The sequence below is a fragment of the Eptesicus fuscus genome, chromosome 19 (assembly GCF_027574615.1).
Source record: "Eptesicus fuscus isolate TK198812 chromosome 19, DD_ASM_mEF_20220401, whole genome shotgun sequence".
Lineage (NCBI taxonomy): Eukaryota > Metazoa > Chordata > Mammalia > Chiroptera > Vespertilionidae > Eptesicus > Eptesicus fuscus.
The window spans coordinates 618,035-628,763 of NC_072491.1; the positions used below are offsets into that span (position 1 = coordinate 618,035).

Here is a 10,729-nt window from a genome sequence, read left to right on the forward strand (position 1 = left end):
GGAACTTACCCGCCGCCTCGACTTCCGGGGCGAGGGTGAGGGGTCAGATGTGGACACCGCGCGCCCTCGGTGGACTGATGGGGGCGCGGGACTCCGGCGGCCTCCGCGCGCGGGGCGGGGGTCCCCGGGGCGCGGGGCCGGGGGGCGCGGCGGGACCCGGGGGCCCGTGGGGACGCGGGGGGCGGCGGGGCGGCGGCGGGCGGAGGAATGCGGGCGCGCCGCGGGTGGGGCCGCCCCGCCCCCAGGTGCTGCCCGGGCAGGCCGGCGCGGGAGCGGGCGGGGCGGGGGCGGGCGCGTGAATCAGGCCGCGCGGCGGGCGGGCCTCGCCAGGGAGTGGCTGCCGGACCGACCGGACCGCGAGGCCGCTGGGCGGCGGTCGGCTCCTGCTGTCCTCGTCCCGGGACCCCGCGCACCTGGCCAGGTAGGCCCCCTCCCCCGGCGGGAGCGGGGCGGGGCGGGCGCGCCGGACGGAGGCCGCGGCCGGGCGGTGGGTGGGGCGGGGTCGGTGCGCGGCGCCCCCCGGCGCGGGCTCCCCGCCGGCACCTGTGCGGGGCTGCGCGCCCCAGCCGAGCGGTGGGAGCGCGAGAGCGGCCGCGCGTGCGGGCCGGGCCGGGCGGGCGAGCCGGTGTGGACGCGAGGCCCTCGCACGATGCGGGCCCGGGAGGAGCCGAGTGGGAAGGGCCGGGCCCAGGTCGACCTGCCGGGTCCGGACTCGCTCCCCGCCGCGGCCTGGCTGGGTCCGGGGAGCGAGCTGGGCCGGCGGACTCTTCCCCGGGCCCCGCCCGGCCGCCTGGGCCCGGGCCGGCTCCCACCTGAGCGCGGGCGGGCGGAAGGCCCGTTCTCTCCGCTCGGTCCCCGGCGGGTGGGTAAAGGGGACCTCGCCCAGACAGCCGCTAACTCCCTGGGGTGCACTGACTTCCTGCGGTGAGCACCCCGAAAACGGCAACACTTTGACTTGCAGTCGGCGAGCCCGTCCTCTGGAACCCCTCCCAGCCACTCTGGGCTCCTCATGCCCCCCAATCCTTCCTTCGGGGACCCGCCTCCTGCCCCCCTTCCACACTGGCCCAGGGTCCCCGCCCTCGTGCGTTAGCTCGTACCTCCCTCCTGCTGGGGGGGGGTCACCGCCTGGACGTGGACTTCCTGACGGGAGTCCACGGATCCTTGAGGGCCCTGGACACGGTCAGGTTTGTGTCAGAGGTCAGAGGTCAGCCCGGAGCTGATTCCTGCTGAGTCACGGGCTGGAGTGGGAAAGCTCCCTCCCTCCCTGCGGGCAGGTGTGTGGGGAGGCACGCGGCTGGGGTTCACCATTTCGGGCCGGGGAAGGACCGCCTTACTGTCCCCGGTTCAGGGGTGTGCGGACCCCAGAAAGGAAACCAGCAAAGGAGCAGGGCCACCTCCCAGCCAGTCCTACCTGATGAGAAGGTTCTTGACCCCCATGGGACTCCCCAAACCCCACTGTGTAGGCCTGGACAGTCTGTGTTGTGTCCCCTCTTCTCGTGTGTCACCCCAACAGGGAAAGTGCCACCAAGCCCTGCAGGGTCAGACCCCGTGTAACCACCCCCCCACACTGTGGTCAGATAGAGAGACCCCCACACTGTGGTTAGATAGAGAGACCCCCCCACACTGTGGTCAGATAGTGAGAGCCCCCCACTCTGTGGTCAGATAGTGACCCCCACTCTGTGGTCAGATAGTGAGAGCCCCCCACACTGTGGTCAGATAGTGAGAGACCCCCACACTGTGGTCAGATAGAGAGACCCCCCCACACTGTGGTCAGATAGTGAGAGCCCCCCACACTGTGGTCAGATAGTGAGAGCCCCCCCACTCTGTGGTCAGATAGAGAGACCCCCCCACTCTGTGGTCAGATAGTGAGACCCCCACACTGTGGTCAGATAGTGAGACCCCCCCCCACACTGTGGTCAGATAGAGAGACCCCCCACACTGTGGTCAGATAGTGAGAGCCCCCCACACTGTGGTCAGATAGTGAGACCCCCCACTCTGTGGTCAGATAGTGAGAGCCCCCCCACTCTGTGGTCAGATAGTGAGAGCCCCCCCACTCTGTGGTCAGATAGAGAGACCCCCCCACACTGTGGTCAGATAGTGAGAGCCCCCCACACTGTGGTCAGATAGTGAGAGCCCCCCCACTCTGTGGTCAGATAGTGAGAGACCCCCCACTCTGTGGTCAGATAGTGAGAGACCCCCCACACTGTGGTCACATAGTGAGAGACCCCCACACTGTGGTCACATAGACCCCCCCACACTGTGGTCAGATAGAGAGACCCCCCCACACTGTGGTCACATAGACCCCCCCACACTGTGGTCACATAGTGAGAGACCCCCCACACTGTGGTCAGATAGAGAGACCCCCCCCCCACACTGTGGTCAGATAGTGAGACCCCCCCACACACTGTGGTCACATAGTGAGAGACCCCCCACACTGTGGTCACATAGTGAGAGCCCCCCACACTGTGGTCAGATAGTGAGAGCCCCCCCACTCTGTGGTCACATAGTGAGAGCCCCCCCACTCTGTGGTCAGATAGTGAGAGCCCCCCCACTCTGTGGTCAGATAGTGAGAGCCCCCCCACTCTGTGGTCAGATAGAGAGACCCCCCCACACTGTGGTCAGATAGTGAGAGCCCCCCACACTGTGGTCAGATAGTGAGAGCCCCCCCACTCTGTGGTCAGATAGAGCCCCCCCACTCTGTGGTCAGATAGTGAGAGCCCCCCACACTGTGGTCACATAGTGAGAGACCCCCACACTGTGGTCAGATAGTGAGACCCCCCCACACTGTGGTCAGATAGTGAGACCCCCCCACACTGTGGTCACATAGACCCCCCCACACTGTGGTCACATAGTGAGAGACCCCCCACACTGTGGTCAGATAGAGAGACCCCCCCCCCACACTGTGGTCAGATAGTGAGACCCCCCCACACACTGTGGTCACATAGTGAGAGACCCCCACACTGTGGTCACATAGTGAGAGACCCCCACACTGTGGTCAGATAGTGAGACCCCCCCACACTGTGGTCACATAGTGAGACCCCCCCCACACTGTGGTCACATAGTGAGACCCCCACACTGTGGTCAGATAGTGAGACCCCCCCACACTGTGGTCACATAGTGAGAGACCCCCACACTGTGGTCACATAGACCCCCCCACTCTGTGGTCAGATAGAGAGACCCCGCCCACACTGTGGTCACATAGTGAGACCCCCCCACACTGTGGTCACATAGTGAGAGACCCCCACACTGTGGTCACATAGTGAGAGACCCCCCACACTGTGGTCACATAGTGAGAGACCCCCACACTGTGGTCAGATAGTGAGACCCCCCCCACACTGTGGTCACATAGTGAGACCCCCCCACACTGTGGTCACATAGTGAGACCCCCCCACACTGTGGTCACATAGTGAGAGACCCCCACACTGTGGTCAGAGAGACCCCCCTGCTGGGGTGGGACGGGGACGCCCTTCCCCCCGTGGCCTTCCTCGGTCTGGTCCTGGTGCCTGAGGACGCATGGCCCCGCCGTCTAACGGGGCTGTCGGAGGACCAGGCCGCAGCTCTGCCGATGACTGAAGGACACAGGGCTCCGTCACCTCCCGCCCAGGGGAAGTGGACCGAGAGGTGCCCAGGTCATTGCACACAAGAGCCCTGACCCCAACATGGTCGGGCAGGCATCTCCTGCTGGCCCTGACCACGCAGTCCACCTCACCCACTGAGTGTGGGGGGTGCGCTGGGGGCCGGCCAGCAGACCGCTCCCCAGCCACCACAACACCCACGGCCGGAGCTCGGCCGGAGCAGCAGGCACGGGTGGGCAGGGACTGGGCGGAGGACAGGTATCCACGTGGTACGGGACGTGTAGGTGGGTCCCGGGAGCCCAGGAGGGGACCCCGCCTGGCCAGTGAGGGCCATGAGGGCTGTGAGGTGGGGGCGTGGTGTGGAGGGAGAGGCTCGGGAGCCAGGACAGACAGACAGCTGGTCACAGCAAAGGGCTCCGACCACCCGGAAGGAAGCCGGGAACGGGGTGGTGACAGAGACTTGGCTGGGACGGGACTCGGCTCTTGGGCAGGAGGAGGCTGCAGGTCTGTGAAGTCGGGCTGTGGGGTGGGGTGGGTCAAAGGGTAGGGTGGGTGCAGGTGGGGCTGGGGGCTGTGGGTGCAGCCTCACCCCCCTGGCTGGACACATGGGACAGGCTCTGTGCTGACGCCTGGGCCGACCCTGGCAGCTGCCCACGAGGGTGCGGGGAGGACCCGGGAGGCAGGGCGTGGCCTGGGGTGTGGGCCACTCGCTTGTCTCCTCTGCACCGGACCGGGGACCCACAGAACAGCATGGTCATAAAGTCAGGAGCAGAACATGCCCCTCATCATGAAGCCCCCAGACGGGTTGTTTTCTTTAAACCAGCAGCCGTGAAACATTGGAGGGTGCACAAAGCAGAAGTGTGGGGCCCTGAGCGGGGGCGTGTGTGTGCCGCCGGAGTCTGGGCCCCGGGCTCTCCCTGGGTCCTGGGGCAGCAAGGCCCAGGCTGCGGGATCCTCTGCCGTCCCCCAGCTGGGCACATCCCCGGGTCTGGGGTGCCCGGAAGGCCTCCAGGCCCGGGCGGAACACCAAGCCCAGCCAAGGTCCCTGCCAGCCCTTCCACACTGCATGAGTGGGCAGTGGGCCCGGTGCCCCAGCCATGGTAACGTCTTCCCGCCCCTCCCCCAGGCCCCCGGCCTCAACATGGCCCGTCGTTCCCAGAGTTCCTCGCAGGGCGACAACCCCCTGGCACCGGGGTACCTGCCACCTCACTACAAAGAGTACTACCGCCTGGCCGTGGACGCGCTGGCGGAGGGCGGGCCCGAGGCCTACAGCCGCTTCCTGGCATCCGAGGGGGCACCCGCCTTCCTGTGTCCCGAGGAGCTGGACCACGTGAGCCGCCACCTGCGGCCCCCGCAGTATGTTTCCCCGGAGCCCCCCGAAGGCAGCCCTCCCAACGTGGACATGGACGGCTCCTCGGGCACCTACTGGCCCGTGAACTCAGACCAGGCGGTGCCTGAGCTGGACCTGGGCTGGCCGCTGACCTTCGGCTTCCAGGGCACGGAGGTCACGACGCTGGTGCAGCCACCGCCCCCCGACAGCCCCAGCATCAAGGACGAGGCTCGGAGGATGATCCGCTCTGCCCAGCAGGTGCGCTGGCCGGGGGCAGGGGCCGGGGGCCGGGGCAGGGGGCAGGACCCCTGAGCTGGGCCTCAAGGCACGTGGAGTGAGGGAAAGGAGCGTGCGCCTCCGGCGGGGGGAGGCCAGCGGCAGCGAGGGTGTCCTGGCGACCTCGGGTCACCGAGGGCGGGTGCCCAGGCTGCAGGCTGCAGGCTGCCTCTCTGCCTCGGTTTGCTTGTCCGTGTCCTGGTGGTCATGGCCGGTGCTCAGGAACTCGGATGGTTGGGTCCTCTCCTGCCTGGATTTATTGTCAGACAGTGACCTCTAGCCCTGCCCTTGACCCGCTGGGGGCTTCTTGCCCTCACCGGCAGTTGGTAAACAGCAAAGGGACGGAGACAGGCAGCAGATCAGACGCTGAAGGCCATGCCTCTGCCCACTGCCAGACACCTGCAGGGCAGGAGGGACGCTGGGGCTTCCTCACCTCCCTCTGCCCTGGAGGGAGCAGCCACCCCCAGCAGGACTCCATCATGGGCCACCCACCTGGCCAGCAGCCTGCATCCCCTCTGACAGCCCCCTCCTGACCCCCCTCTCCCCTGGGGGGACCAGGGCGGTTTTGCGGGTGACTCGCAGGCCCCGGGCTTGGTTGGAGAGTGGGGGACAGCAGCGGGTTCGCCCTTGGGCCTTTGCCGACCCCGCAGGTGGTGGCCGTGGTGATGGACATGTTCACCGACGTGGACCTCCTGAGCGAAGTGCTGGAGGCTGCCGCGCGCCGTGTCCCCGTCTACATCCTCCTGGATGAGATGAACGCGCAGCACTTCCTGGACACGGCGGAAAAGTGCCGCGTCAACCTGCACCACGTGGACGTGAGTGACGCGGGGGGAGGGGGGAGCGGAGGGGAAGGGGGGAAGACCCCTCCGCCTAACGCCTCTCCCTCCCCAGTTCCTGCGGGTGCGCACCGTGGCAGGCCCCACCTACTACTGCCGCACGGGCAAGTCCTTCAAGGGCCACGTGAAGGAGAAGTTCCTCTTGGTGGACTGCGCCGTGGTGATGAGTGGGAGCTACAGGTGCGCAGCCCAGCACCGCCCCTCCGGGCCCCTCCTCCCGTAGCCCAGCCCAGCCGCCCCTCCTGCATCTTTGCAGACTTGGCCCCCCAGGCACTGGCTGCGAGCCCCGCCCCTCCCTGGCCCCGCCCCTCCCTCTGGCTCTGCTCCGCCCCTGACTCTGGCCCCGCCCCTCCCTCTGGCTCTGCTCCGCCCCTGACTCTGGCCCCGCCCACCCGCAGCTTCATGTGGTCCTTCGAGAAGATCCACCGCAGCCTGGCGCATGTGTTCCAGGGCGAGCTGGTCTCCAGTTTCGATGAGGAGTTCCGCATCCTCTTCGCACAGTCTGAGCCTCTGGTGCCCTCGGCCGGGGCGTTGGCCCGCATGGACGCTTATGCCCTGGCTCCATACTCCGGGGCCGGGCCCCTGATGGCCAGCCAGATGACCGGGGCGCCAACTCCTTTCTCCTTCCCCAAACGAGCGCACCTCCTCTTCCCACCGGCCCGGGAAGAGGGCCTCGGCTTCCCCTCCTTCCTGGACCCTGACCGCCACTTCCTGTCGGCCTTCCGCCGGGAGGAGCCACAGCGGATGCCCGGGGGCGCCCTGGAGCCGCACATGGGGCTGCGGCTGCCGTCACGAAGGTGGGACACGGAGGCCGGACCCGGTGCCGAGCTCGCCGGCCCGCGGGGCTTCTTCCAGGCCCGACACCTGGAGATGGACTCCTTCAAGCGGCACAGCTACGCGGCCGCCGATGGCGCGGGCGCCGTGGAGAACTTCGCGGCTGCGCGGCAGGTGTCCCGACAGACGTTCCTCACCCAAGGGGACGACTTCCGCTTCCAGACCAGCCACTTCCACCGCGACCAGCTCTACCAGCAGCAGCATTACCAGTGGGACCCGCAGTTTGCTCCCGGGCGCCCACAGGGCCTGTTCGAGAAGCTGCGCGCGGGCCGCCCCGGCTTCGCGGACCCCGAGGACTTCGCCCTGGGCGCTGGGCCTCGTTTCCCGGAGCTGGGCCTGGACACCCACCAGCGGCTGGACTATGTGCCGTCCAGTGAGTCGCGCGAGGTCCGCCATGGCTCAGACCCGGCCTTTGGTCCCCGGGGCCTGGAACCCAGTGGGGCCCCGCGCCCCAACCTGGGCCTACGTTTCCCCTGCCAGGCAGCGGCGAGGCTGGGCCCGGAGGCGGGGCTGCAGGCAGAGGCTGAGCGCAGGGCTGGGCCGGAGGGGCGGGCGGGGCTGAGGCACTGGCGCCTGGCCTCCTACCTGAGCGGCTGCCACGGGGAGGACGCGGGTGAGGAGGGCCTGCCGGCGCCCATGGAGTCCGAGGCCTATGATGACGAAGTGCTGGTTTCCGGGGGCCGGGCGACCGCTGGGGACCTGCTGCCCTCGTCTTTCCGCGCGCCCTCGTCGTTCCCGGCCAAGGGCTCCGGCAGCGGGGGCGGCGAGGGCCCGGAGCGCGAGGGCACAGAGGAGCCGGGCCTGGCCAAGCAGGACTCTTTCCGCTCGCGCCTGAACCCGCTGATCCAGCGCAGCTCTCGGCTTCGCTCCTCGCTCATCTTCGCGACACAGGCGGAGGGCGCAGGCGGGGCCGCCACCGAAAAGGTGCAGCTGCTGCACAAGGAGCAGGCGGTGCACGAGGCGGTAGGCCCCGGGGGCGAGGCCGTCCGCTCGGCCGCCTCCACCAAGGTGGCCGAGCTCCTGGAGAAGTACAAGGGCCCCGCGCGCGACGCCGGCGGCGCCCCGGCCACCGCAGTCACCGCCTCCAGCCACAGCAAGGCCGTCACGTCCCAGGCGTGGCGGGAGGAGGCGGCAGCGGCGGGGAACGCGGGGGCCGAGCGGCGCAGCCTCGAGAGCTGCCTGCTCGACCTCCGCGACTCCTTCACGCAGCGGCTGCACCAGGAGGCCGAGCGGCAGCCGGGGGCCGCCACGCTCACGGCCGCCCAGTTGCTCGACACGCTGGGCCGGAGCGGCCCTGGCCCCGACAGGCTGCCCTCCCGCTTCCTCCTGACCCAGGGCCTCTCCTCTTCCCTGCAAGGGCAGGACAGCCCCCCGGCGGACGCACCCCACTCGGAGCCAAAAGGGAACCCCACCTCAGCCTACCCCGAGCGGAAGGGGAGTCCCACTCCTGGGTTTCCCACGCGCAGAGGCAGCCCGACCTCAGGGTTCCCTGAGCGCCAGGGGAGCCCCACCTCCGCCTACCCTGAGCGCAGGGGCAGCCCAGTGCCCCCCGTGCCCGAGCGCAGGGGCAGCCCGGTGCCCCCCGTGCCCGAGCGCAGGGGCAGCCTCACCCTGACCTTCTCGGGAGAGGCTCAGAAGGCCGGGCCCGCGGAGGAGACGCCCACCGGCCCCATGGAGGTGCTGCGCAAGGGCTCCTTGCGCCTCCGGCAGCTGCTGAGTCCCAAGAGCGAGCGGCGCGCAGAGGATGAGGGCGGCTTCCCGGCGCCGGCGCCGCAGGAGAACGGGCAGCCCGAGAGCCCCCGGCGGCCCTCGCTGAGCCGGGGAGACAGCACGGAGGCTGCCGCTGGGGAGGAGCGGGGTCCGCGGGCGCGCATGGCCTCGGCCACGGCCAACGCCTTGTACAGCAGCAACCTGCGGGACGACACCAAAGCCATCCTGGAGCAGATCAGCGCCCACGGCCAGAAGCACCGCGGGGCCCCCACTCCCTCTCCGGCCCACAGCAGCCCGGAGCTGGGCCGCCCGCCGGCTGCCAGTGGCCTGGCTCCTGACATGTCCGACAAGGACAAGTGTTCAGCCATCTTCCGCTCAGACAGCCTGGGGGCCCAGGGCCGGCTGAGCCGCACGCTGCCCGCCAGCGCCGAGGAGCGCGACCGGCTGCTGCGCCGCATGGAGAGCATGCGCAAGGAGAAGCGCGTGTACAGCCGCTTCGAGGTCTTCTGCAAGAAGGAGGAGGCCGGCGGCGCAGGCGAGGGCCCGGCAGAGGAGGACGCCCGGGACAGCAAGGTGGGCAAGTTCATGCCCAAGATCCTGAGTACGTTCAAGAGCAAAAAGTGAGTGTCCCGGCCAGCAGCCTGGCCGGGGTCTCCGCATCCCTGCTGCCTGCCAGCAGGGCACTTGGTCCTCGGGCGCAGAAGCTAGGAACCCGGATGAGCACAGCCAGAGCTCAGCCCCCCTGGGCTCACCCCGTGCCTGCCCTGGCCTCTCCATTTTGGGGCTGCAGCCGCTCGCTGCCCCTGCCTTATTCCCCTGCCTCCCTCCTCAGCACCTCCGTCCCCAGGCCCCGCCCCTCCCTTAGGCATCTGCCTCCCCCATCTCTTTGGGCTTCAGGTCCTCTTCATGCACCTCAGGGACCCATCCCTTTGTGCCTTAGTCCCCGCTTCTCTGGGGACCTCGCATCTCAGGGCTTCTATGTCTCAGGGTTCCCCTCTGCCTACCCTCCTGGCTACGCCGCATCTTCACTCTGCTGCCTCTGCCGTCTGCTGGCGAGCCTACCACCGCCTCAGGACCTCCCATCTCCTCCCTCTGTGGTCGCTGGAGGCTCGCTTCCCGCCCTGCCCTCTGCCCACTTGCTTGGCGGCCCATCCTCTCACTGCAGGGAGGCAGGGCAGGGGGAGGGGGGAGCAGAGGGATCCTGGAAGGGCTGCCCTGCCCCCAGACCTGAGCACACCTGGCCCCCCCTCCAGCAAGGTCCTCAGCCAGGATGACAGCACCAAGCCTCACTGATGGATGGTGTGGGGCCCCAGCCAGTCAGCCAGAAAGAGGCTGGGTGTGGAGTGCCCGTACCTGTGCAGGTGAGGGCAGAGGACGGCCTCCTGGCACCGGAGCCCCAGCCCATTGGTGTCCCAGCGGTCCGGGCCCGGGCCTGGTCCTGCAGGCGCCAGCTCCACCCCGCCCTGCATCCTCTCCTCTCGGTCACTTTCCGGTGTCCTCGCCGGCGGTGACGTTGGGTTTGAAATGACACCTTTCGGCACCGAGTGCTTAGGAAGTCTCCCGTCACAGGCGCTACGCTTGTGAAACGAGTGTTCCCGCCGTTTCTTCTCGAATAGCTTTTGGTTTTTTTACGTGTAAGAAACCCAACCGCCCAGAATGGGAAAGGGTTTAAGAAACGGCACTGAGCGAAGCCTGCAGTTCAGACTCGGGGTGCACGTTCACACCCCGACAACTCATGGTCTGGTGACCAAAGCAACTGCCCCGGGAGGGGTGACAGCAAGGACTTGTCCTCGGGTGGCAAAGGTCACGTGGAGCTGGATGAGCTGGCGTTTGCTGACAAATGTTTCGTGTGGCCTGGTGCTTAGGGAGGGCCCATGGGGGACCCTTCTGGCCAGCAGAGGCCAGTGGCTGGGGCCCTCGGAGCCTCCTGTCTGCACCCCCATGTCTTGCTGAGTGACACAGCTCCTCAACTGTGATTCTTAATATTTTGCTGATAATAAAACACCAGCACAGAATATTCTAGCATGTTCCCAAATGTATACAACCACCTCACTACCTATTGCACCCTTTAGCCTATGCTCCCCACAGGAGGGCCCCTCGGGTGCCCTGAGCCTTGAGCGAGAGGCTGGGTGCTGGGGAGACGGTAGCCGCAGGGTAACAACAGGGGG

The 10,729-nt window shown here is 68.0% G+C and overlaps 1 protein-coding gene across 1 annotated transcript; it reads left to right on the forward strand.

Moving 5' to 3' along the window:
- The first annotated feature begins 335 nt into the window (after nucleotides 1-335).
- FAM83H (family with sequence similarity 83 member H) lies at nucleotides 336-10,576 on the forward strand. Its single transcript, XM_054708402.1, has 5 exons — nucleotides 336-421; nucleotides 4,702-5,163; nucleotides 5,832-5,996; nucleotides 6,073-6,197; nucleotides 6,416-10,576. The coding sequence occupies exons 2-5, from the start codon at nucleotides 4,717-4,719 to the stop codon at nucleotides 9,183-9,185; spliced, it is 3,507 nt and encodes a 1,168-aa protein (XP_054564377.1). The 5' UTR covers nucleotides 336-421; nucleotides 4,702-4,716; the 3' UTR covers nucleotides 9,186-10,576.
- Nucleotides 10,577-10,729: the final 153 nt, after the last annotated feature.